Below are 27,604 nucleotides of genomic sequence, written 5' to 3' on the forward strand. Positions count from 1 at the left end.
TCTCCTAGATTATCTGTCTTCTCTTAACCTCGTCCCTTCCTCCTCTGCAGACTGCTCAGATTGCCCCTCTTGGTTGATATCAGCCTCCAAATCCTTCTCTGTTAATTCTCTTCGACGCACTTTAGCTGATGGTGGGATGAGATCCAAGCACCTCATTATCATATGGAATAACATTCTGCCTAGTAAAGTTCAAATTTTCTTCTGGCTCCTCAGTTCCCTTAGACTAAAGACCAAAGATAGACTTGCCACTCAAGGGTGGCTAGCCGACTCGTGTTGCAATTATTGTTCAGAGCAAGAATCTCATGACCACCTCTTCTCTTCTTTCCACCGGACTCAACTCATCTAGTCCCCTTTTCTTCTTAAATTAGGCATTGCCTCTCTTCTAGCTAGCATTAACCAGTACCTTGCACTGTGCTCAGATCCTTCCGTCCAAGCCTCTGTCCGTCTTTTATGGGGTGTCTGCTTCCCATCCATCAGTTGGGTTCTGTGGCAAGAGCGCAACAACCTCATCTTCTCCAACATCTCGTCTTCTCCTCATAGCATTATCAAGAAGTCTGTTAATTTCATCCTCTTTTGGGCAGGGGCCTCCACCTCCAAGAAGTCGCTCAAGATTAAGGAGCTTATTCAAGATGTAGGACTTTCAGATATCCTAGAGTCGAGTGAGGACAACAATACGATTCCTTGACCCGAAGATGTCTTCCTGCTGGTTTTCTAGTATCTCTTGGGTAGCCGTGGATTCATTTTTGGGCTGCAGTTAACCTCTTAGTTTCTATTTGAGTTATTAGAGTACTTAACTTAGTAGTTATTTTGCTGCTTTCTGTAGTTTTTCTTCAAGACATCTACTACTGATTGGGCCTTATTCTCCATCTCGGAGACGTTGCCTTAATCAGCAATATATATCTTCTTTTGTATGTTCTTCTTACCTTGGTTATCAGTAATATAATGATAGGGAAATCCCTATTTTCACTCAAAAAAATAGTGGTTTTGACTATAGTGGCTTTCAAGAGTTTATTAGAAGTAACAATAGGAATATTAATTAATATGGCATGATCTCATCTGTTGGAAAATGACATAGATAATAGTATTAAGAGAATTGTACCCTCTGCAATTATCACTTAATTTCCGGATCCATATTAGAGAGATGATCCTTAATAGTTATGTGGGATCAATTACCAAAAAATCAACTGAAAAGTGGATCCAGTGGGACTGGATAGAATATTTACTCCAATGGAGTATCTTAGATAGATGAGTATCCATTGATTCTCACTAAATTTCTTAAATTGGCATAGTTTGACTTGTTTTAAAGAGTTGTTACCAACTTATTGACTTATCAGATACACCTTTTGAAAAGGGTGGGGGAAAAAGTAGTAAAACTTTTGAGAATGAAGGCCTCGACATTGGTTTGGTTGCGTGAGGTTAAAGCCAAGAGCACAAAAACATTCTTGAATATTTCTTTGAGACATGCAGTGATTGTGATTGAGGGAACGAGCGATGTATTGCTTAAGAACGACGCACCAAACAAATACAAACAAAAGAGAGAGCCACCACATTTGATTTCTCTCTTTTCTCCATGCATCTACAACATTAGAGTCATTAGACCTATGTAATAATTGTAGCCTTTCTTCTCCTTTCTCAATGTCATTTAACTGATTACTTTATTAGGGGAAACTAACTCCTCTTGCCTCTCTAATTAATGATCATTGACTAGGTTGTCCTTTTGATACCTTCAATTATCTTGAATGTAAAAAATAAACATCTTGTCCTTGTTTTAAAAAAAACGAAAAAGAAAAAGGCATGGACTTAAAGTTATCTTGTCCTAATGAAGAAAAAGCATTGGAAGTTGACTACAATGAGGGAGATAGAATTTATTAATAATTTAATATTTATTTTCAGTACAACTATATATTAATGGCATGTTAAATGTTCATTATTTTGCCTTTGTCAAATCTTTATTGACATGTAATGAATAGAATATTTACCCTATTCCTATTTCATAGAGGTGGTGACAAAAAGGTGGAGACACACTAAGGATGCGTGTAGCTTGAGGCATTTCACTCATCATATGTGTATATTCGAATTTGAATAAGCAATGAAAGAATTAGTTTCCTTGAATTATCTTGGTACATTTTTATTACCACAAATTATGAATTTGATGGTTTATCATATAATAATTGACATTAGATGCATCACACTAGTCATCCCCTTCCCTTTCAATTGAACCCCCAACATGTGTGAATCAACTAACGCTTAGCTCATTCCTTCCATGAGTTGTATGTATGCATGCATATTTTAGTGCTTAATGATTGGGTTATTAAGAAAACAACAAAATACACCTTTCCATCTCAAACATTAGATTCTATGACAGGACTAATATCTTTTCAATTATGCTCAGCTTTCTAGCCACACCATTACTAGAAGAAATGTAATTCCAAAACATATATATTCCTCTACTTTTAGGCTTATTGGCACTTTACTACGCCCAACATTTCATCCTAATTTTAATATCGTGAAATTCCATTTTGACAATTTGATATTCCAAAGTACAAAAAGTTGATGTTAATTATACTCAAGCATATCACATAGCTAAGTAAATGAAAAACAATTTTCTTATCATATGCCAGACTTTCAAGTTAAGTGAAGATTTTTTGGAATGAGATTGTCAAATTAGCGTCAACTAAAATTGTTGGTATATTGTATTATCAACACAGATTATAGGTATGAATATATTTAGTAAGTGATCACAAGTACAGTAAATGGCTTTATTTTGCATTTTTCACATCTAAATTAGACGAGATAGGTGTAGTAATAAACAACTAGACATCCTCGAGTCCATATTAATAATAAAAATAAATGATTTAGAATAATATTAAGCGGCGATGCCGAGAAATAACAACATGCACAACAAGACACGGCTGAAAATTTCATCACTCTCGACAAAAAGGGTGGCTCATCAATTAATTTGGGTCCATGTTTTGTGTAATTGTGAATTTAGCTAATTAAACCACTTGTTGGGTCCCATTCTCTGATTGTCTTTTTGTTATTTTAATCATTCTTCATACTACTCCCCATAAGAGTGATGTGGCCTCATTAATAAGTTCAATTTAAGTCAAGAGAGCATCAACCCCTATACGTTCCCCCTTCCACTATCCTACAAAAATTACAGCTTCAAACTCATCTTTTGCTCTCTTTAATGTTTGAATATGCTTAAACTGCATCAACTAGAGCATAATTTGTAAATTTAATTGCTATAGATTATGGAAGAATAGAGCATCAACCAACTTCACTTCCCTAGTTTAAATAGCGTGACGAGAATTTTGTGTCTGAAGAGTATAATCTATACCTCATGCTTATATACTTCTTAGAATATCTATAAATTTTTTAAAGAAACCTCTAATAATAATAATAATAATGAGTGTTAGTTTGGGTGTCGACCAAACCTGCAGGCTTGAATGAGTCGACGACAAGGAGCTTCAGGCGAGGTCGAAGCTTTGGCGAGCTCATGGCGACGAGGTCGAAGTGTGGACAAGTCAGACGAGCTCGAGAATCCCACGCAGGCGAGTACAAGGGTCTTTAGGCGGAACTCATGCAGGCGAAGTTGGCGTTAGGTGAGCCCGAGATCAGCAGCTTCAGGCGAACTCGAAGGCGAATGCGGGCGAGGCTCTGTCAGGCGAGATTGCTCAAGGCAAGCTCGAGAACCCCGTGCAGGCGAGCTCATGCAGGCAATGTCGACTCTGCAGGAGAAGTTGTGGCATAGGCGAGCTCCTTACAGCTGTCGACATCCTGTCGACAACTCAGCTAGGGTTTCCCTATAAAAGGGAAACCCTAGAGCACGAGATCGGTGTTCTTCTCCGTGAGATTTTTAGCGGCAGCGTTTTCTCCTCTGTCGTTTTTCTTTCGTTCCTCCAGATCTCAGAATTTGAGGAATCTTTTGAGGGGAGATTAAGGGAAGAGAGGATTAAGAGGGGGGTATTTAAGAAGGGAATTTGTTACTGTAGCTACAGTAATAAATTAGCATTTATTGAGAGATCTCAGTTTAAGATCTGCTCTAAGTTTGTAATTTCTTGTTTGATTAATAAGAAATTTACTGTGTGGCTCCCTAGGACGTAGAAAGTTGCTGAACCTCGTTAAATCTTGGTGTATTTTTTCTATACTATGTTTTTGCTATTTAGAAGGGTTTCGGCGTAAATTCCCAATAATTGGTATCAGAGCCTGAAATAATCTAGAGGAAGTCAGATTCAAGTGGGAGCCATGGCCGCAGATGAAGAAAAAATGAGACTTAAGAAGTTTGATGGAACACATTTTGAATTCTGAAAAATGCAGATAGAGGATTATCTGTATTAGAAAAATCTGTATCAACCACTATCGGGGAAGAAGCCGGATTCTATGAAGGTAGATGAGTAGAACCTTCTAGACAGACAAGCCCTCAGAGTTATCAGATTGACGTTGACTTGTAATGTTACGTTCAATATTGCGAAGGAGAAGACCACGACGGGTCTTATGACATCACTCTCAAATATGTATGAGAAGCCATCAGCCGCGAACAAAGTTCATTTGATGTGGCGGTTATTCAATTTGAGAATGGCGGAAGGCACGTCAGTAGCACAACACCTCAATGGACTCAATACGGTTACAATCCAATTGAGTTCAGTTGAGATTAAGTTTGATGAGGAAGTTCGAGTGTTGATACTTTTGTCTTCCCTACCAGAAAGCTGGAACGCTATGGTCACGGTTGTGAGTAGCTCGTCGGGAAGCAACAAGTTAAAGTTCGACGATGTTCGTGATCTGGTTCTCAGTGAGGAGATCTGACGGAGAGAGTCGGGTGAAGGTTCAACCTCTTCAGTATTACATACAGAGTCAAGATGAAGAAATTCAACCAGAGGGAATGGATGAGGTAAATCAAACTACAGAGGTAGATCAAAGGACAAGAGGTCCAAGTCAAGGAATCCAAGCAACAGCTCGAAGGCTATCGAGTGTTGGAATTATAGAAAAACCGGGCACTACAAGAATCAGTGTAAAAGTGTACAGAAGGAGAAGGAGGCAAAGCCAGAGGTGAATGTCACTTCCATCTCAGGAGGAGATGACACATTGATATGCTCTTTGGAGAGTAAGGAAGAGTCTTGGGTGTTAGACTCTGGAGCATCATTCCATGCTACTTCTCAGAAAGAATTCTTCGAGAAGTATATCCCCGAAAATCTTGGATACGTATACCTTGGTAATGATCCCGTGTGTTATTGTGGACAAATGTGTAGTGAAAATTAAGTTAAACTAGTCAATATGGGAGCTGAAGGATGTCAGGTATATTCCTGACCTAAGAAAGAATTTAATATCCGTAGGTTAGTTGGCTGGCGAAGGATACACTACGGCCTTCCATGGAGATGATTGGAAGATCTCAAAGGGCGCAATGACGATTGCCCGAGGTAAGAAGACTGGTACCCTGTATATGACAGCAGGTGCACGTTATTTAATCTCAGCTGTAGCAGGCAATAAGACTTCAAAGCTGTGGCACCAGAGACTCGATCATATGACTGAGAAGGGGATGAAGATCATGCACACAAAGAGAAAACTCCTAGGTCTAGAATTAGTTGATTTAGATATGTGTGAAGAATGTATACTTGGAAAGCAAAAGAGAGTTGGCTTTCAGACAAGTGGCAGAACTCCTAGGAAGGAGAAGCTAGAGCTCGTTCACTCAGATATTTAGGGACCAACCACCACCACGTCCATTGGTGGAAAACACTATTTCGTGACTTTTATCGATGATCACTCTCGGAAAGTGTGGGTCTACTTTCTGAAACATAAGTCAAAAGTGTTTAAAGCGTTCAGGAGCTGGAAAGCTATGGTCGAGAATGAGACCGATCTGAGAATAAAGAAGCTTAGGACCGACAATGATGGTGAGTATGAAGACACCAGATTCAAAAAGTTCTGCTATGAGCACGGGATCAGAATGGAAAGAATCATGCCCGGCACGTCTCAGCAAAATGGTGTAGCTAAGCGCATGAACCGAACGTTGATAGAGAGAGCTAGAAACATTCAGATATAATCAGGCCTACCGAAGTAGTTCTGGACAGAAGCAGTCAACACAGCAGCTTACTTGATCAACCGATGTCCATCGTTTCCATTAGAGAACAGAACATCATAGGAGGTATGGTGCGGAAAGGAGGTAAAACTCTCACATCTCAAAGTTTTTGGTTGTATAGTTTACGTGTATATTAGTGATCAAGGCAAGAATAAGTTTGATCCCAAGTCAAAGAAATGCACTTTCATTGGCTATGATGAAGATGAGTTTGGCTACCGCATTTGGGACAACGAAAATAAGAAAGTGATCCACAACAGAGATGTGATATTCAATGAGAAGGTGATGTATAAGGACATGTACAAGACAGATGACTCAGAGAGTGAGTAAATATTAGATGCAGATGATGTCCTGAGTAACCTCTCGAAAAAACCCAATGCAGAAGGTCCTTAGCCAGAAGAGCCTGTTGGACAGAACGGTGCGCAGGAGCCCGACGCACCAGTTCTAATATTAAGAAGATCCTCTCGGCCTCCTGTACCTAACAGGAGATATATGAACTATCTGTTGTTAACAGATGGAGGGGAGCATGAAAGCTATGATGAAGCTTGTCATGGTGGAGATACGAGCAAGTGGGAGTTTGCCATGAAAGATGAGATGAAGTCTCTCATCTCAAACCATACGTGAGAACTAGCTGAGTTACCCACGGGTAAAAAGACACTCCACAACAAAGGGGTGTACCGGGTGAAAGAGGAACATGACGGCTCTAGAAGATATAATGCTCGACTAGTTGTCAAAGGATTCCAGCAGAAGGAAGGAATTGACTACACCGATATTTTTGCTCCTGTGGTGAAGCTAAATAATATCAGGACAATGATGAGTATTGTAGCTGTTGAAGATTTTTATCTCGAGCAATTGGACGTGAAGATGATATTTCTTCACGAAGATCTAGAAGAGGAGATATACATGCACCAGCCAGAAGGTTTCTCAGAAGAAAAGAAGAAGAACCTGGTGTGCAGACTCGAGAATAGCTTGTATGGCCTGAAACAAGCCTCAAGACAGTGGTACAAAAAGTTTGACGGCTTCATGCACAAGGAATGATTCCAGAAGTGCAACGTCGACCACTGTTGCTACTTCAAAAGATATCGGTCCAGTTATATCATCCTACTGTTATATGTTGATGATATGTTAGTTGCAGGTACAATATGAAGGATATCAGGAGTTTGAAGCAGCAGCTGTCAAAGGAGTTTGACATAAAGGACTTGGGTCCAGCGAAAAAGATCATTGGAATGCAAATCATGAGAGATAAGAAGAGAGGTCTCTTGCAGTTATCTCAGAAAGAGTACATCAACCGTGTTTTGTAGAGATTCAACATAGACGACGCTAAGCCAGTGAGCACACCCTTGGCCAGCCATTTTCTCCTATCGAAGGATCAGTCTTCTCAGTCAGAAAAAGAGAAAGAGAGTATGGCTAAGGTCCCTTACGCCTTAGCTATCAGAAGTTTGATGTACGCAATAGTCTGTACGAGACTAGACATTGGCCATGCAGTAGGAGTGGTCAGCCGGTTTATGTCGAATCCAGGAAAAGCTCATTGAGAAGCGGTCAAGTGGATTCTATGATTTCTACGATGCACCATACATAAGTGTTTGCACTTTGGTAAAGGAGGGGTGGAAGTGCAAGGGTACATAGATGCAGACTTTAGAGGTGAAGTCGATCACCGAAGAAGCACCACCGGCTATGTATTCACTGTCGGAACTATAACTGTCGGTTGGATATCACAGATATAGAAGATTATCACTCTGTCCACTATAGAAACTGAGTATGTTACAGTGACCGAAGTCAGTAAAGAGATGATATGGCTCTATGGTTTGTTAACTGAGCTGTGATTCAAATAGGAGAAGAATGTTCTACTTAACGATAGTCAGAGTGCGGTCCACTTGGCTAAGAATTCTGCATTTTATTCTAGAACAAAGCATATTGGGCTTCGGTACCACTTCATCAGATCACTGTTGGAAGATGATGTGTTGAAACTGGAGAAGATTCTAGGAAGTAAGATTCCAACATATATGTTAACAAAGACGGTGATCATTCAAAAACTAAAGTTGTGCGTAACTTCAGTTGGCCTTCATGGATAGGTGATGAGGGCGGAGCCACACAGGAGATGATGCTTGTAGAGGTAGTCTGCTGACGACGGTTTGATCTTCAAGTGGGAGATTGTTAGTTTGGGTGTCGACCAAACCTACAGGCTTGAATGAGTCGACGACAAGGAGCTTTAGGCGAGGTCGAAGCTTTGGCGAGCTCATGGCGACGAGGTTGAAGTGTGGACGAGTCAGGCGAGCTCGAGAATCCCACGCAGGCGAGCTCGAGATCCAGAGTTGCAGGCGAGCACAAGTGTCTTCAGGCGGAACTCATGCAGGCGAAGTTGGCGTTAGGCGAACTTGAGATCAGCGGCTTCAGGTGAACTCGAAGGCGAGTACGGGCGAGGCTATGTCAGGCGAGATTGCTGCAGGCAAGCTCGAGAACCCCGTGCAGGCGAGCTCGTGTAGGCGATGTCGACTCCACAGGCAAAGTTGTGGCATAGGCGAGCTCCTCGCAGCTGTCGAAAGCCTGTCAACAGCTCAGTTAGGGTTTCCCTATAAAAAGGAAACCCCAAGGCATGAGATCGATGTTCTTCTCCGTGAGATTTTCAACGGCGGCGTTTTCTCCTCTGTCGTTTTTCTTCCTTCGTCCAGATCTCAGAATTTGAAGAATCTTTTGAGGGGAGATTAAAGGGAAGAGAGGATTAAGAGGGGGTATTTAAGAAGAGAATTTGTTACTGTAGCTACAATAATAAATTAGCATTTATTGAGATATCTCAGTTTGAGATTTGCTCTAAGTTTGTAATTTCTTGTTTGATTAATAAGAAATTTACTGTGTGACTCCTGAGGACGTAGGCAGTTGCAAAACCTCGTTAAATCTTAGTGTATTTTCTCTATACTTCGTTTTTGCTGTTTAGAGGGGTTTCGGCGTAAATTCCCAACAACGAGAACATACAATAAAAGAAAGTCTTAAACAAAAAGATATCATGCTTCATTTATATATTAATCTGTTCACTTCTATTAAAGACAACAAATCATATCATCAATGGGTGATCCAGATGATTCAAACGTATCAATTTGAAATCAGAGTGACAGATTTCGATTTCTAGGCCCGTATTTTCCTAATGTTGTTTGGAATTAAAGGTAAGCCTCAGCACTATAAGTGCTATGTCCATGAGGGGGTCCTCTGAAATTCGAACTCGGGCTGTAGCTTTCTTAGCCAAGATTCATTTGTCAACAAAAATAAATAAATAAATACATAAATAAAAGACAAGAAATGGTATTACATCTTTAATACTTTATAGTATAAGACATCATAACATAACAACTGAATTCCTCCGCAGTTGATCCCCTTACATGTCAACTCTAGAGTGAAAAGTATTCCTCAAGTGCTTACAAGGATCATAAGAAAGAGACTTGAGGACGTGACTCATCTCCTCCTTCATTTGCTATTGGATCCGGATGAAAGGAAAGAATGCATTCTTAAATTTATCCCATCATCTTGTAATTATAACTCAATAAACATTGCGATCTTTGTTCTGAATGGTGTGTTTATGATTAGAGAACTTAATTTGATTGCCTAATGAAGAAAAAGCATTGGAATAAAAATCCTCTAGCCGACACTTTATGAAGATTGCGTTTCCTTTAGAGTAGACCCATGCCCACACATTTAACCTATCACGATAAAAGCTAGTGCTATGGTTGATTATCTTTGTAGATATGTAGATGTTAAATATGTAAGAAAAGTCGTAAAGATATCTTAAAATTTTGTAAAAAGAGAATTAAGGGTGTACTTAGATGCCACCTCATAAAGGGGTTCATAAAGCTTTGAGATACCATAATGTTTTCTTTCCTACACAAATGATTCTTAGTACAATTTACAGGTCATTGTTGTTGTAAGTAAGTCCATGTTCTCAAAAATATAAATTATCATCTAATTATACTTCCTAATTATTGGATCAATCAACGGCAAAGCAAATAGAAGTATAATATGTATGAGGAGAGATTTAGTTGGAGAAGCAAATGAAAAAATATTCTTTTTTAACTCCCTATTACTGTAGCTACATTACTCAGATTTTTTATCTCTGTTCCCCCCTCTTTTTTCTCTTAGGTAGAAGGATGCATGAATGCCTTTTAAAAGGCTTTACAAAGTGTTTCATAATAGAATTCTAGTATGATTATAATTCCTAGAGATAACTAACTCAAATTCTTTTAGAATTAGGATTACTTTCAACATCCCCCATTAATCCTAATTCTGTAAAGTCTTCATTCTCATCTTGTGCTTCAACTTGACAAACACTTCAAACTTCAAAGGTTTCGTGAGGATGTCCACAACTTGATCTTCAAACTTGCAATAAATTAACATGATCTCGTTCTTCTCAATATTGTCTCGTAAGAAAGTGATAACGAGTATGAATATATTTGCTCCTTCCATGAGTGACTAGATTCTTCGTCAAATCAATTGCAGACTTGTTGTCAACATAAATCTATGTAGGATCTTCAACTTGAATATGAATTTGATTTAGCACATTACGCAATCAAATTGCTTGACAAGTACTTGACGCAACTGCTACATACTCCGCTTCACAAGTTGAGAGTGCAATAATAGACTGCTTCTTCGATGACCATGAAAATGCGGTTGAGCAAAAATTAAAATATAGTTAGAAGTACTTTTATGACCATCATGATCTCCACTCCAATCACTATCAGAATAACATACAACATCACAATTATTAGATGAAGAATAAAACAAACCATGATCATAAGTCCCCTTTTGGTACCGCATAATTCCTTTTGCAACTTGTAGATGAAATTGGTGAGGGGTCTCCAAATATCTGTTGATTAGACCAACTCCATAGGCTATATCTGACCTTGTACATATGAGATATCTCAAACTCCCAATAATTTGCTTAAAATAGGTAGGATCAACTTCTGCACCATCACCTTCTCGAGATAATTTAGTACTAACCTCCACAAGGATTCTAATAGGATTGTAATCAAACATCTGAAACCTCTTCAACAACTCTGCATAGTACCTCTTTTATCATATAAAAATCCCATCATCACTTTGAACCACTTCAATACCGAAAAAAATAAGACATCAAGCCAAGATCTGTCATCTCATATTCATGTATCATTGACTTCTTAAACTCTTCATTCATACTAATGTTATTACCCGTAAAAATCAAGTCATCAGTATAAAGGCATATTAGTAGTATATCACTAGAGTTGATTATCTTCACATATAAGGCATGCTTGGAAGGAGCACTTCTAAAATCCAATTTCTTGAAAGAAAGAATTAATTCTTTTGTTCCATGTTCGTGGCGTCTGCTTCAGTCCATACAAGGCTTTCTTCAACTTGTGTACTTTATGCTCGCACCATTTCTTCACAAATCCAGGTGGTTGCTTCACAAAAACTTCTTCTTCAAGTGGCCCATTTAGAAAAACAGACTTCACGTCCATCTGATGAATATTCCAATGCTTCTGTACAGCCAACGCAATTATTAGTCTAACAGTTTCAATTCTAGCAACAGGGAAAAATACCTCTTGGTAATCATAACCAGGCCTTTGCTCGTAGCCTTTCGCCACCAATCTTTCTTTATGCCGCTCAACCTCGCCATTCACCTTAATCTTTATCTTGAAAACTCACTTCACATCGATTGCTTTATGTCCTTGCAAGATATTAGTAAGCTCTCACGTGTCGTTCTTCTCGATCGCCTTTTATCTTTTCTTTCATTGCATTTATCCATTTAGGATCTTGAATAACCTCTTCAAACATGACTGGCTCACAATCTGCAAACATTACAAAGTGTACTATATCTCTATCTGCATCAATATCATCATCTGGAGTTACTTCGTAATCTCTCAAGAGAATTGATCGTTGGCGATTTCTTCTTGGTCTTTCAACTTCTAATGAAATTTGCGTGGTTGGAGCTTCAGGAGCATTGGCCGTAGGTGCTACTTTAGTTGCAACAGGGACACCATCTTCAAGAATACCGATGAGAGTACGCCGTGAATTATTTTGTGCTTCCAGATTCTAATTCCAAGCTTCTTCTTCAGCAAACATAACATCTCTACTTTCAACCACCTTCTTTGTAACAGGGTTGTAGAGTTGTGACCTCCAGACTTGTAGCCAATAAAAATTGTCTTCTCATCTCTATCATCAAGTTTCTTTTTCTTTTTACTGGAATATGAGCATAAGCAATGGAGCCAAACACTTTGAGATGTCTTACACTTGACTTATAACCAGTCCACGCCTCTTCAGGAGTAAGATTATCAATGTGCTTTGTTGGTGACCTATTCAACAAGTATACAGTCCATGAGACAACTTCACTCCAAAAACAATTTGGCATACCTATGGCCTTTAGCATGCTTCTCGTCATGTCAAGTATCGTCCGGTTTTTCCGTTCATTCCTCCTTCTGCACAATACTTATTGAATTCATTAAATGTATATTCACGTACTCCATATGTTCGTAGCACATTGATAAAGTAATCGCTTTCCTTCTCAACTAGGACTTTAAAGCTCTTACAATAATCAAAGACTTTAGATTTTTATTGCAAAAAGTAGACCCATATTTTCCTTGTGAAATCATCAATAAAATTAAGGAAGTATCCATTATTGCCATTAGATATAGTGTTCATAGCACCGCACACATATGAATGAATGAGCTCAAGATGCTTCTTTGCACGCAAAGTATTTTCAACACCAAAGGATGATCTATGTTGCTTTCCAAGAATACAACATTCACACAACTGCTCGGGATGATCTACAATGGGCAAGCCTCTCGCTAAATGTCTTTGTACAAGCAACTTTAGACTGTAAAAATTCAGATGTCCAAACCGAAGATGCCATAACCAAGACTCATCTTGCATAATAGCATTGAAGCAATGATAAACATCATTCTGGATGTCAACTTGAAATATGCGATTATTTATCATAGGGGCTTCAAGGATAAATACACCTCTTTTATCAAAGATTAGGAGTTAATTACCAGAGAAGCGCAGATTATACCCCTTTTCAAGAAGTTGGCCCATACTGAGTAATTTTTTCTTCATATTTGGCTCATAGAATACATCAAAAATAAACTTGTGATCTCTATTCTTCAGCTTGATGAGAACTCATCCCTTTTCCCATCACTGGTATAATGTTGTCATCGACAAACTTGACTTTGGACTGCATCGACTCATCTAGGTCTATGAACAACTCCTTCTTTCCGCACATGTAATTAGAACACCTAGTGTTAAGAAACCATATATTGTAGTTTGATTCTTCACCCGCTGCCGTGACCATAAATAAAGTGTGATTGTCTTCATCACCTTTTTCTTGTGTAAATTGAACTTCTTCTCCGGATTGGAAATTATCTTGGTACTTGCACTCCTTTGCATAGTGGCCATATCTGTGATATATGTAATATTCACTGTTTGATTTATTAAAATTTACTCTACCACGTCCAAAGCCTCGACCTTAACCTCGACCTCGACCTCAACCTCGACCTTGATAATTTGAATTTGATTGATAATTGCTTCTCTGATTGCCGACGTCTCTTTGATTTTTGTTATAACTGCCACGTCCTTGACTATTGTAGTATCCGGGTGCTCGGTTGTTATAGTTCCAGTACCCTCGTCCTCTGCCACGGGAATTTCCTTCTCACTAGTCTCTTTCGTATTGCGCTCCTTTGTTAATTTTTATTAAAGCTTGACTTTGAAAAGCTTTCTCAAGGGGCTTCTCGGTTGACCTCTTGTTCATGCGTTTGCTCATGAACTTGTAAGGTACCCATCAACTCATCAACTATCATCTTGGACAAATCCTTTAATTCTTCGATTGCCACCATGATATGATTAAATTTTGTTGTAAGAGATGATAATATCTTCTCCACAATTGCTAAATCTGCAACCTTCTCCCTATTTATTTTTATTTGATTTGTCAAAGTAAGTACTTGAGTCATATAATCTGTAACACTTTCAGCGGGTTCTATCTGCAAAATTTCAAATTGACACTTCAATGTTTGCAGCCTAACTTTTTTCACCTTCTCAACTCATTGGTACGATGTCTCTAAAATATCTCACACATGATTTACTGTATAGTTGCTCCGTTGATCTTCTCAAAAACTGAATCATTCACTTCTTGATGGATGTAGAATAATGTCTTACGATCATTCTTCTCGATCTCACCGTGGACTTTCTTCACGGCTTCACTTGTGGTATCTGCAAGATCGGTAACTCCGTTCTCTACGACAGCCAATATATATTGATAATCAAACAACACCTTTATCTGCACTCTCCACCGGTGATAATTCTTCCCATCCAATATAGGAATTAAAGGTGACGTCGTCTCGTTTAGATTGTTCATGGCTTTGATACCACAGTTGGAGTAATCAACAACAAAGCAAATAGAAGTATAATATGTATGATGAGAGTATTAGTGGGAGAAGCAAATAAAAAAGATTCTATTATGTTACTGTAGCTACAGTACTCAAATTTTTTATCTCTATTTTTTTCTCTTTTTCCCTTATTTCTCTTAGATAAAAGGATGCATGAATGCCTATTTAAAGGCTTTACAAAGCGTTTCATAATAGAATTCTAGTATGACTATAATTCCTAGAGATAACTAACTCAAATCCTTTTAGAATTAGCTAGGATTGACTTTAACACTAATAAAGGTTTGATCAAACTAATTGAAGAATATAAGTGAGCTTTTGAGTCATCTGTCACATCCTTTAAGAAATTTTAGAACATTTAAGCTAAGAATTTACCTTATTAGTAAGAGAAACGATACAGTTGGGGGGTACTCGTGTTATATAATACAAGCATGTATCATATGCTATAGCACTCTTATAATTCAGGATAAAGATGTTATATATGTGCTCAACATAATAATGTATGTTTGTGCTGGCTATGTTGTTTATGAAAATGCAATTTTGCCTTTGTGAATAGTCTCACAATGGAAAATAAGATGAATAGTAAGGGATTTATATTGGTTCACCCCTTATTGGACTTTGAATAGTGTTTTGGATTTTATGGGCTTTACATAACACACACACGCGCGTGCGTGTGCGCACGCCGCTCCTCGCGCGACGCCGACCATGCCGCACGCGCGTCATGCCACGCCGCACGCGCATGCATTCCTTTTACTTCTCCAAATTTTATTTTTGCATATTTTACATATTTTGACTCGTTCTTAACGGATACAGAGATGACACGGTGAGTTACGCGGATCCTGTGTAATGTGTGCGGATTTGGAACAATGACTCTTTGGCCTCCAGCTCCTATATATACAGGGGTTCTCCTCCTCGGAAAATACACAACGACTCTTCTATCATCTCTTCCTCTGTTAATATTTTTTGCAAAGTTTTAATATTTTTGCAAAGTTTTACTTTTCTCTTTGGGCAATGTTTTTCATCTGAGCTTAAGCTCTCAACTCTCTTCCGAGTACGGAGGCCGACCCAACTGGGGGTTTTTACTGCTAGGGAAGAGAGGATTGACTGTGTCAGGGCGATAAGCGGGTCATCAATTTTCTAGGACAGTGAAATCACGACTGCTCCCATTCAGGCCTGATTTTCTGACCTTTTATTTTTGGATTTTATACTAATATTCTCTTCTTTGACAGCAATTTAGAAGATTGAGTTTTAATTGATGTTAATTATTAATTAGGAAAAAATATTATTGTTCATCAATAACTCTCTGTTACTGTTCATAAAAAAATTGTTTGCTGCATTTGTTTTAATTTCTTGTTTGTTTGTTAACTAATAATTTAAATTAGTTGCTGCTGTTTATTTAAAAAAATAGTTTCGGTTACTGTTCGTCCGGAAAACATCTTTCTGTTACTGTTCATTTATTATTTCTATTCATTCAAATAACTACTACAAATACTCATTTGTTTATTTATTAGTTTCTATAAAAAAAGTTTACTGTTCACAAAATAAAATTTATTTAACTGTTCTTTTAATTTTTTAAACTTTACTGTTCACATAAAAAGAAATATATAATATTGCTCTAATTAGTTAATTACTTTTGTTTGTTAGTTGCGTTTAACTAGAAATTAATTTAAAATAATTTATTATCAAATTTGTTTATCGCATTAGAATTTTAATATTCTTTTCACTTGTTAATCAAAGTCATACTCCTTAGTATCTAGTAGTATTGACAAAACCATTCTTTCTATCAGATTCCAAATGTTAATCAAAGTCATACTCCTTAGTATCTAGTAGTATTGACAAAACCATTCTTTCTATCAGATTCCAAATACCTAGACTAGTAAACTCAAATTGTATCTAGTAGTATTGACAAAACCATTCTTTCTATCAGATTCCAAATACCTAGACTAGTAAACTCAAATTGCACTTATGGCTAACTCTTATCATTCCAAAAGTATCAAACCTGATAAGTTTACCGGTGTTAACTATAAACGGTGGGCTAATCAGATGAGATACTGGCTCACCATCTTAGGTCTTCTATCTGCTATAGAAACTCTTGAGTCTTCATCCAGTGGATCTCAACCCTCCAATTCTCCTGTTTATGGTCCTCGTCCTGAACCCTCTTCTTCCCCTTCTGGTTCTAGTGCAAGCTCCTTTTCTAGATCAACTATCATTGTTGCTATAGGATTCTTAGTGCACTTGCAGACAATCTCTATGACATATATTATGAGTTTAAAAGTGCTAAAGACCTATGTAATGCTCTTGAAGCAGAATATGGCTATGATGATGCCAAAATTCTGTGCTTCACTTCCTCCTCCTTCAATAAGTTCATGATGGTTGATGACAAACCCATTAATGAACAAATTCATGAATTCCAAGATTTTCTCTGTCACCTCCAATTAAAGAAAAACACTTTTACTGATGATTATAAAGTTTTCTATCTGATTGATAAACCTCCTCCATCCTGGTCTAGATTTGTTGGAGATCTCCGGTACAAGAAAGGAGATCTAACCTTAACTGAAACCCTCAAGGCTATTCGTATTGAAGACCAGCATAGGCAAAATTCTAAAACCAAGACCGAATCAAAAGCTAAAGTGAACTTGGTAGAGGATAAGCCTAAATCTAAGGCAAAATTCTAAAACCAAGACCGAATCAAAAGCTAAAGTGAACTTGGTAGAGGATAAGCCTAAATCTAAGAGTTTCAAACCTAAAGGAAAGAAATTTAAGAAAAACTAGTAATCCTTCAACAAATCTTCTTCCAAATCCAATCCCAACTCTTTCAGCCATAAGTTTGATGGAAAGTTCTGCTATGTCTGTGGTAGAACCAACCACCTAGCGCCAAACTGTTTCTTTCGGAAGAAGGAACCGGCCAAACCTTCTCCTAAAAGAAATGGGTCCAAAAAAGTTAATATGATTGAAGAGAATCCAACTTTCTTCAGGTTAGCCTCTTCATCTTATCTTGTTAATTCTCTTACTTCTTCCACTGACCGGTACTTGGAGTCCGGAGCTAATATTCATGTTTGTAATGACCGCTCTTAGTTTTTAACATATCAGGAATCATGTGGAGGAAGCATAAGCTTACCAGATGACTCAACCAAACAAATAATAGGAAGAGGATGTATAGAGCTCACCATGACCTCTGGGAAAGCTCTGAATCTGCAAGGCGTTCATCATGTTCCTTCTCTCCGTCGCAATTTGATTAGTGAATCTCTTCTTCTTAGAAATAGCTTTAGGATTGTAAAGGAATCAAATAAGTTTGTGATTACCAAGAATAATGTATTCATTAGAAAAGGTTTTATCTATAATGGTCTTTTCAAACTCAATGTAATTAATTCCAATTCTAATGAAATTCTTGAGTCTTGTGATGTTTAGCATGAATGACTTGGACATGTCAATTTCTAAACCTTGCAAAGAATGATCAAATTGAACCTTATTCCCAAATCTTCTCTTGATCCCTCATTTAAGTGTGAAATTTATGTTCAAGAGAAACACACTAAAAAACCCTTCAAGTATATAACTAGAAACTCCGAACCTCTCGAATTAATTCATAGTGATGTGTGTGACTTGAACCGAGTTCTCACCCGAGGGGGTAGGAGATATTTTATGACATCTATAGACGATCACCCTAGATATTGTTACACCTATCTTCTCAGAACTAAAGATGAAGTCTTAGATAGATTTAAGGTGTACAAAGCTGAATCTGATAACTAACTTTACAGAAAGATCAAGATTCTAAGATCTGATCGTGGAGGGAAGTATACCTCAAATGATATGATTAAATATTACCAAGAACACGGTATTATTTATGAGGTTACTACTCCCTATATACCATAGTCTAACAGAGTAGCTGAACGAAAGAACAAAACCCTAATGGACATGGTAAACTGTATGATACTCAGTTCAGGAGCACCTAAAAATCTCTGGGGTGAAGCTCTTCTTTTTACTTGCTTCATTCTCAATAGGATTCCCCACAAAAATTTTAATACAACTCCTTATGTATATTGGAAGGGGAGATCTCCTAGCTTGAACTTCTTCCAGGTTTAGGGTTGCTTGGCTAAGGTAGATATTCCCGAACCTAAGAAGAGGAAAATAAGTTCCAAGACTGTTGATGCTGTTTTTATTGAATGTACACTAGATAGCAATGTTAACAGATTTCTAGTCATTAATTCTAAAATTAGTGACATATCCAACAACATAATCATTGAAGCTAGAGATGCAGTCTATTTTGAAAACATCTTTCCTTTCAAATCTAAAATCTCAAAAAAATCCTAGTTCATCTATTCCTTCTGATCTACCATCTTTTAGTTCTTCTCAGCCTCTTGACATTGAACATCGAAGAAGTAAAAGAGGTAGAATTCAAAAGGACTTTGGAGAAGACTTCTTTATCTTTCTTGTTGAAGGTGATCCAAGCTCATTCAAAGAAGCAATGGATTTACCTGAATCTCCTTTATGAAAAGAAGCTATTAATAATGAGATTAAATCTATCATGAAAAAACCATACTTGGATACTCACCGACTTACCTCCAGGTTGTAAACCTGTTGGTTGTAAGTGGATATTCAAGAAGCGACTTACCTCCAGGTTGTAAACCTGTTGGTTGTAAGTGGATATTCAAGAAGAAACTTAGAGCTGATGGTTCCATAGATAATTGGTTGTAAGTGGATATTCAAGAAGAAACTTAGAGCTGATGGTTCCATAGATAAATTTAAAGCTAGATTCGTAGCTAAAGGTTATACTCAACAAAAAAAGCATTAATTATTTTGATACATTGTAGGATGTCTAAAAAATTACTACATATAGCTTATACCCATCAAACACCGATGATAGAAGTTATAATCTGACGACTTTCAGAATATTATAATTTAAGGACTTTCACGTAGAAAGTTACAAATCTGACGACCTTCACAACAACTAATGAAAGCTCTAATTCAACAACCTTCATAATCAACGTCGGGAGTTACAATCTGATGACTCTCATTTTTAAGGAGCCAAGACGAATGTTACAAGGTGATGATCTTTGCAATGCTCTAGCAAAAGAGACTATAAATTGACGGTCTCTTCATATCAAAACGCAGATATCTCTCAAACCAGAAGGAATTTGTCAAAATGAAGGAAGCAAACCGAACCCTATGGGGTAGGTTTGGTCGGCTCCGTCTCGTCGAGATAGCCGATTTTTATATATAATTCGTTCTATTCCGACTTACGGTTTGAAAGTTATGACCTGTTCTTCGCAGCAAGTTATGTTCTGAAGTTCGTCTGTGAGACTGCACTTCGTCTGAACATTGGACTTAACCTGAAGCTCGCCGAGCCCGCCTGAGACTCACCTCTGCATCCAAGATTCAAAACGTAGAGGTCATGCCCGCATTCTGAACTCAAAACGCAGAGGTCATGCCCGCGTTCTAAACTCAAAACGCAAAGGTCGTGACCGCATTTGAGATTCAAAACACAGAGGTCATGGCTGCGTTCCAAACTCGAAACGCAGAGGTCATGGCCACATTTCAGAGTCAAAATACAGAGTTCGTGGACTCAAAACACAGAGTTCATGCAGAGCCCAACCCTGCGTCCCAGGTCCAAAACACAGAGTTCATGTAGAGCCCAACTTTGCGTTTCAGAGTTCACAACGCTACGCGACCTGTGCGTTTTCAGCCTAAAACAGGCCCAACTCTGTGTTTGATGTCTAAAACGCAGAGTTCGGGCCCAGAATGTCATTTTTGACATTTGACTCGTTCAAACACGCCCCCACGATTTGAGGGATTTCCGCCCCACTTAGGAGTGGATTAAGGGGGTAGTTACCACCCCTAATCCCCTATAAATACCAGAAACTCAATTGAGTTAAGGGATCGATTTTTTGCATAAAAAATAGTTCGCAAAAGGAGAAATCGGCAACCTCTTGAGCAGATCCTCTTTGGATCTTGGAGATTTCTCGGATCTGGAGATTAGAAAAGGGGATCTTCGCTCAATCTCTGGAGCTTTCATCCTTGGCTTATTAACTAATTTTCGGTTCAAATCAACTCTGTTACAGAGTTTAAACTCGCTCTGAGTTCTAAAGCTCGTTAAGAGTTATTTTCAAACTTACCATGCAAGTCATCCTCAATATCAATCAAGAGGAATCAACCACGTTCCAGTGAAATAAGACATTCGGATCGTCAACGAAAAGCAAACTCGACGCGAGTATTCGAGGGAGGCATTCCATCGTTACCGTGAAGAACCCAGAATTAAACAAAGGGGAGAATCCAGATCATTTTCCTCTCTTTTGTAATCAGGAAATTCAATTATAACTGAGATTAAAGGAATACAAGTCAATTTTTCTTTCATTTCTTTCACTGCAAATTTTCCAACAAACATACATATTCTCTTGTAGCCCGAATCTCAACTATCCAAGTATTATTAGCCTTTACTGCTATTCATAAGCTAATTATACATCAGATGGATGTTAAGACTGCTTTCTTGAATGATAATCTAGATGAAGAAATGTATATGCACCAACCTGAAGGTTTCATTGCCAAGGGTCAAAAAACAAAATCTGCAAACTTGTTAAATCTTTATATGGTCTAAAACAAGCTCCTAAACAATAGCACCAGAAATTTAACAGAGTCATTGCACAATATGGTTTCACTATGAATGAACATGACAAGTGTGTTTACACTAAAGTGATGAACAATGGTTGTGTCATCCTCTGTCTCTATGTTGATGATATTCTTATCTTTGGAACAACTCTTGAATTAATTTTAAAGTTTAAGGATTATCTTTCCAAGAACTTTGACATGAAATACTTAGGTCTTGCGGATATGATACTTGGAATAAAAATTACTAGAGATACTAGAGGAATATTTTTGAGTAATGCTGATCAAATTTAACTTTCATAACTCTAAACATGTCTCCACACCTTATGATTCTTCTATATCATTGAAGAAGAATGAAGGTGAACCTGTCTCCTAGCTGAAGTATCCTCAGCTGATTGGATCTCTCCTATACATATCTAACTAGACCAGACCCGATATACCTTATGCGGTAGGGAGACTGAGCCGGTATACCAGCAACCCTAACAAAGACCATTGGTCTGCCTTAGAGAGAGTATTCAAATACTTGAAAGGTACAGTTGACTATTGCTTGACTTACACTGGGTACCTTGATGCTATAGAAGGGTATAGTGACGCCAACTGGGTCACGGATTCTAGTAGTGTAAAGTTTATATCTGGACATGTATTCTATTTTGATGGTGCTGCTGTATCTTAAAAATCCTGTAAGCAAACAGTAATTACCAGGAGCACCATGGAATATGAATTGATTGCTATTGATACCACTTGTACAGAAGCATAATGGTTAAAAGATCCACTCTCTGAATTTCCTTTGGTCCCTAAACATTCTCCTCCTATTTCCACTCATTCTGATTCTAGATCTACCGTAGAGCTTCTAAAGCAATTGCATGTAAGTAAAAAAACTTAACAGACATATTCAAATAAGATATAAATCTGTACAACGCCTTCTAGACAAAGTTATGATCTTGGACTTTATAAAGTCTGAGAAGAATCTTGCTAACCCTTTGACTAAGAGATTATCTAGGAGTGTGGTTCTGGATTCATCAAGGGAGATGAGGTTAAGCCCATAGATGAGGTCACTGATAGTGGTAACTCAACCTTTATTTGGAGACATAGTCTCAATGTAGGTTCAGTATGGTAGTAACAAGCTGGACTAGTGACTCTCATGTGGAGCATCAACCTAGATATATTTTTATATTATTATGGTAGCATTTGCTACTTCCCCTTCTCTATGGTGATGATGCTCTTATGATACAGCTGGTTAGATTGAGTTTTACTTATAACAAGTCCAACGCGTGTATTGCGGAGGATATGATATCCGGCTATAGTACCCTTGAAGGACTTACCTACATGAGAGGAACCGTGATGGCCGCGGTTAGGGGGGGCTGTGCTAACCCCTAAAAACTCTCATGAGCCGGTTTATTGTGAGCATGGCCTTTAATATTCAACCCGCTTTGCTCAATAGATAAAGACGTATTTTATGTGTTTTCGTCAATACCTGGTTCAAGGGGCCTAATTCAAGACCTAGTCTATTATGTCACCCAGGTGACGATGAACTCACTAAGGAAATGTTCAAAGCCGAAAGCTACCTCTCCCGAATTCACGATACAAAAGGTTACCCAACCTATATTTGTTTTATGATTTGTTGATTTATTTATTTATTTTTTGAGTTTTCAGTCAATATTGCCTTTGGGGGGGGGAGACTGTTGGCTATGTTGTTCATGAAAAGGTAATTTTGCCTTTATGAATAGTCCCACATTGGAAAATAAGATGAATAGTAAGGGGTTTATATTGGTTCACTCCTTATTGGGTTTTGAATAGTGTTTTGGGTTTTGTGGGCTTTTCATAACAGACACACGCGCACGCGCGCCACGCCATGCCTCGCCTCACCGCACCCAGACGCACCACACACATTCCTTTTACTTCTCCAGATTTTATTTTTGCACATTTTACACATTTTGACTCGTTCGTAACAGATGCAGAGATGATGCGGGGAGTTATGCGGATCTTGTGTAACGTGTGCGGATTTGGAGTAACGGCTCTTTAGCCTCCAACTCCTATATATACAGGGGTTCTCCTCCTCGGAAAATACACAACAACTCTTCTATCATCTCTTCCTCTGTTAATATTTTTGCAAAGTTTTACTTTTCTCTTTGGGCAACGTTCTTCATCTGAGCTTAAGCTCTACTACTCTCGCCCGAGTACGGAGGTCGGCCGAACCAGGGTTTTTTACAGCTAGGGGAGAGAGGATCGACTGCGCCAGGGCGATAAGCGGGTCCTCATTATTCTAGGGCAGTGAAATCACGACTGCTCCTATTCATGCCTGATTTTTTGACCTTTTATTTTCGCATTTTATACTAATATTCTTTTTTTTACAGCACTTTGAACATACTATATATCCATTTCCAATTTTCGATGTCTACATAAAAAAACATTATTGGTGAATGATGAAATATGGAAGTCACATAAGTAAAATATTTGATTCAATTATATCATGATTGCAGATGGTGAACATCACCATTCAACATAAAGCGTAAATTACACTAAACCCCCAAGAACTTTTAACGTTTTGCAGTAAACTCCCTATTAATTTTCAAAATTGCATTACCTTTAATAAGTTTCTGCATTTTGCAGGTAACCACCATAACGTTGAACAATAAAAAAACATAAAAAGACATTTTGAAAGTTATTGAGTGTTTAATGTAATTTACCCGAAAGATATTATGGGTCTTCTATAAAAGTTATTGGGGGTTTAGCACAATTTTGAAGGTACTGGGGGTTTACTACAAATTGGTGAGGTAATTATCCTTATATAAAACAATAAGTAGTTTGGGTTCGCGAAAATTACAAATACTTAATGTAAAAAAAATAAATAAATAACAATAATAAATAAAAACCAATTATACATGCATAAGACTCAGAGAATCCAGTACAATGTCAGGTTTAATATAAAGGCACTAAGAACCGAAGCACAGCTGCACAAGGCAGTCCTATTGAACTTTGGGATGTGGCACCATTTTGCCTCAATTTAAATTGTTTTAGAGAAAAAAAAGGAAGAAGATCCCAAATAATTTGTTGCTCGGTACCTTACAATTAAAATCCCTATGCCTTCTCCATGGATCCCATAGAGTTCCTATACCTTAATTATATCAATCGAGGGGTTTGTAAATCTTATTGTTTTGAAAAAAGGACGAGGGAACTGTTTATGTACCTCTATCGAAGCAAGGGCCTCTCTGCTAAGACTGGGTTTTTTATTGGGGTTATGTAGGAGAAGGGACAAACAGATAAAGACAAAATTATTTTATATGTTTAATCCCAATTGTTTCCGTTAACAACATGTAAATTAATGAAAACCAATTTAATAAAAAAAACAATGACTTTGATAGTTTCAGAAAATCATATACAAATTTGTTTTAACTCAAATTCCTTGATTTCATAAATAACATATTTCTTGAGTATGACATGTACATGTTCTCTCTCTCTCTCTCTCTCTCTCTCTCTCTCTCTCTCTCTCTCATATAATGATAAAATGAGATAGTCAGGTCAGATTCTTATTATGAGCTAGTCCAGTTGACTATTCGAAATGATGATAGGCACCGCCATCGTTATTTGCACTCATCATGATCTATGTGTAGAAAAAATTATATTGTTTTAAAATTTTTAATTATTATTTTAGCTATGTGTAGAAGGGATCGCTATTAAGCTGCCTAAAAAATCAACATAGCAAACTAATTTTGTTTATATTATAGAAGACTTTAAATTATGTGAAAATTTTATCATATACATTTGATGACGTGTTGAACAAAATGTATGATACTAATTATGAATTTGATGAGCTGATTAGTCTAGCACACAATAAGATTTGAGCTCACTATCTCGCAATATCATTACTCTATTATACACACACACACACACACATACATAGGGGGGGGGTCCATTCGGGCCCAAGGCCCAAAAACTCGGGTCAAACCGGGTTCCGAGCCCGGGTCCGGGCCGCATCGTTGTCTCCCGCACTAGGCCAGGGTAGCAGGGCCAGGTCGGCCCTGCCCGGGCCAAACAGTCACATAAGTGACAGTTTCTCGGCAAATGTCGAGCCGAACCGGGTTATGTGATCGTTTCCCGGCAAATGTCGGGTCGGGTCGGGCCAACCCGACCACAACTGTCAAAATATGACCGTTGCCCAGCCCAGCCGTAACAACCATTACTGGCCTTTTGATCGTTTTGCCCACAAAAATGGTAAAAAAGGTAAAAATTTGAGGGTATTTTGATCATTTGTTTAGGGGTCTGCCTCTATAAATAGAGGGGGTTTTTACTTATTTTTCTCATCCAAAACTTATCTACTTCTCTCTAATACTCTCTTATACTCTCTAATAACCACTTTAGCTCTCTAATTATTCAATCAAATGTCTTCCTCATCTTATTATGAAGGGCAAAACCCAATTCCCGAAGTGAGTCCTTCTACTACAGGAGGTACAGCTACTCCTACTACTCCTACCGATGTTAATCCTGAATCCGGTGGTGACAATTTTACTACACCAAGAGCTCCTAAAAGGTCGAGATTCGATGTGTGGATTTTTTTTAAGAAGATAGACGTCACTAGGGATGAACACAGTAGGCTTCTCACCCAGAAGGCTAAGTGTACGTTGTGCGGTCATATTTTTCAAGATCATCATAAGAGTGACACCAACCACCTCAAACGCCATTTAGATAAACACAACAAAGGTAATACTCCTCAAGATGATATCCAACAATCTATGCTCTCACAATCCTTATCTTTTGGTAGTCTCGGTAGTTGGAATTATGATGCAACCCAAGCCAGGAAATGCATCCTCAGGTTTATCATTCTTAAAAATCTTTCTTTTAAATTAGTAGAAGATTATGAATTTGAATATTTATTTACAGATAATTTTTACCCTGCATTTAAAAAATCTTATCGTCAAACTTGTCAACGTGATATTTTAAAATATTATCAGCAGGAGCAAGAAAAAAAAATTTCTTATTTTTAAAGTTTAAACTGTAAATTTTTTTTAACTTCTGATATTTTGACATCTAAAGCACAAACTAGTTATTTATGTATCATAGCACACTAGATTGATGAAAATTGTCAAATATTTAAAAGAGTTATTTTTTTATTGCATGTGAAGAGTCACATATTGGTATTAATGTTCAAATTTAATAATTAAAGAACTTTTGAAATTAGAAAAATTAGAAAGAATATTTTTTTCTTTCACTAGATAATGCAAGTAATAATAATATACATGTTGATTTTATCAAAACATCTCTGTCATTATCATGGATCTTTTTCATATTAGATGTATCTGTTATATATTTTAAATTTAATTGTTCAAAGTGTATTTGGTGAAATTAAACACATGATAAAAAAGGTTAGGTCAGTAACTTATGCTCATAATGCTTTTGAACAAAGAATTAGAAGATAGAAACAATTCTGTAAAAGAAAAAATATAAAACTCAGACTAATTCCAAAAGATACTGACCATAGCTAGAATTTCACCTATGTAATGTTAAGTGTAGCAATAGAATATAAAAAAATTATAAATAATTTTATTATTTTTATACTTCTAGTTCTTGCTCTCGTAGCATGTATGGAATAACTGAAGATGAATGAAAAGTTATAAGTAATTTAAAAGAGATGTTATAAATTTTTTATGATGCTACAATGTTATTATCTGACTGTTATTATCCAACCATTACTTTAGTTGCTTTATAAATTTTAAATATTCAAAAAAATTTTAATAACTATTATGTGAATGATTATTTAAAATATACTTTTTCAAATGGAAAGTAAATTTAATAAAATAATTTATGCCTATTCCTGTTATTTTTGGTTTGGAGGTTCTTATTGATCTGTGTTTGAAGGACATTGGCCTTCGAAGTTTGTTAAATTCCTTGTGTGGTAATATGATTGTAGACACTGATGGATGGTCAAACTATTACTAACACTACTCATCATAATACTATTAGAAATTATTTTCAAAGATTATATGATGAATATGCATCTAAATATGATGTAGCTACACATCAGTCTATAGTTTCTGCTTCTACGAGCTCAAGTCGGGATAAAAGTATAAGTTTTGGTAGGTATGCAATGGTAGCTGAGCTAACTGGTGGATCTGGACTTGGATCATCAACGGAGGTTTCTGAAATTGATTAATATTTAACTGCATCTTTAGTTAAATGTCAAAATAGTAGTTTAGATATTTTACAATGGTGGAAAGTATATGGAACAGTTTTATATCCTATACTTTCCATCATGGTTCGTGACTTACTAACAATACAGGTTTTTACGGTAGCTTCGGAATCCGCCTTCAGCACACCCGAATGTTTGATCGACCACCACAAGAGATATCGTTAGCTTCGTATGCTATACAGGCGGTAATGTGCTTACAAAATTAGTGGAGGTACGAGAAGAGAACACAAAAAATCGATCGGATGGCAGGTATTGAAGATAAATTTAAAGAGTTGGGACTAACAGATAGATATATAGAGTAAATAATATTCATCAAATTGTAATTTTTATTTCTTAGCTAAAATTTTATAGTAAATTATT

General features: G+C 37.3%; 1 protein-coding gene across 1 annotated transcript; it reads right to left on the reverse strand.

Annotated features, from left to right (window-relative positions):
- LOC109845819 lies at positions 13,182-14,435 on the reverse strand. The gene is made up of 4 exons (XM_020415085.1): positions 14,164-14,435; positions 13,849-13,987; positions 13,527-13,759; positions 13,182-13,482 (listed from the first exon to the last, which is right to left on the reverse strand). Exons 1-4 carry the CDS (start codon positions 14,433-14,435, stop codon positions 13,182-13,184), a joined length of 945 nt encoding a protein of 314 aa, XP_020270674.1.

This window comes from Asparagus officinalis, chromosome 6 (assembly GCF_001876935.1).
Source record: "Asparagus officinalis chromosome 6, Aspof.V1, whole genome shotgun sequence".
NCBI classification, from domain to species: Eukaryota; Viridiplantae; Streptophyta; class Magnoliopsida; order Asparagales; family Asparagaceae; genus Asparagus; species Asparagus officinalis.

Bases quoted from the DNA above. Each gene is read 5' to 3' on its own strand.
- LOC109845819 (XM_020415085.1), bottom strand. From the start codon at position 14,435: ATGAACAATCTAAACGAGACGACGTCACCTTTAATTCCTATATTGGAT. The intron at 13,988-14,163 runs GTAAATCATGTG...AAAAATAAATAG, and splicing joins ATCAACGGAGCAACTATACA to GGAGAAGGTTGCAGATTTAG. The intron at 13,483-13,526 runs GTAAATTTTAAT...CATATATCACAG, and splicing joins GAGGCTTTGGACGTGGTAGA to ATATGGCCACTATGCAAAGG.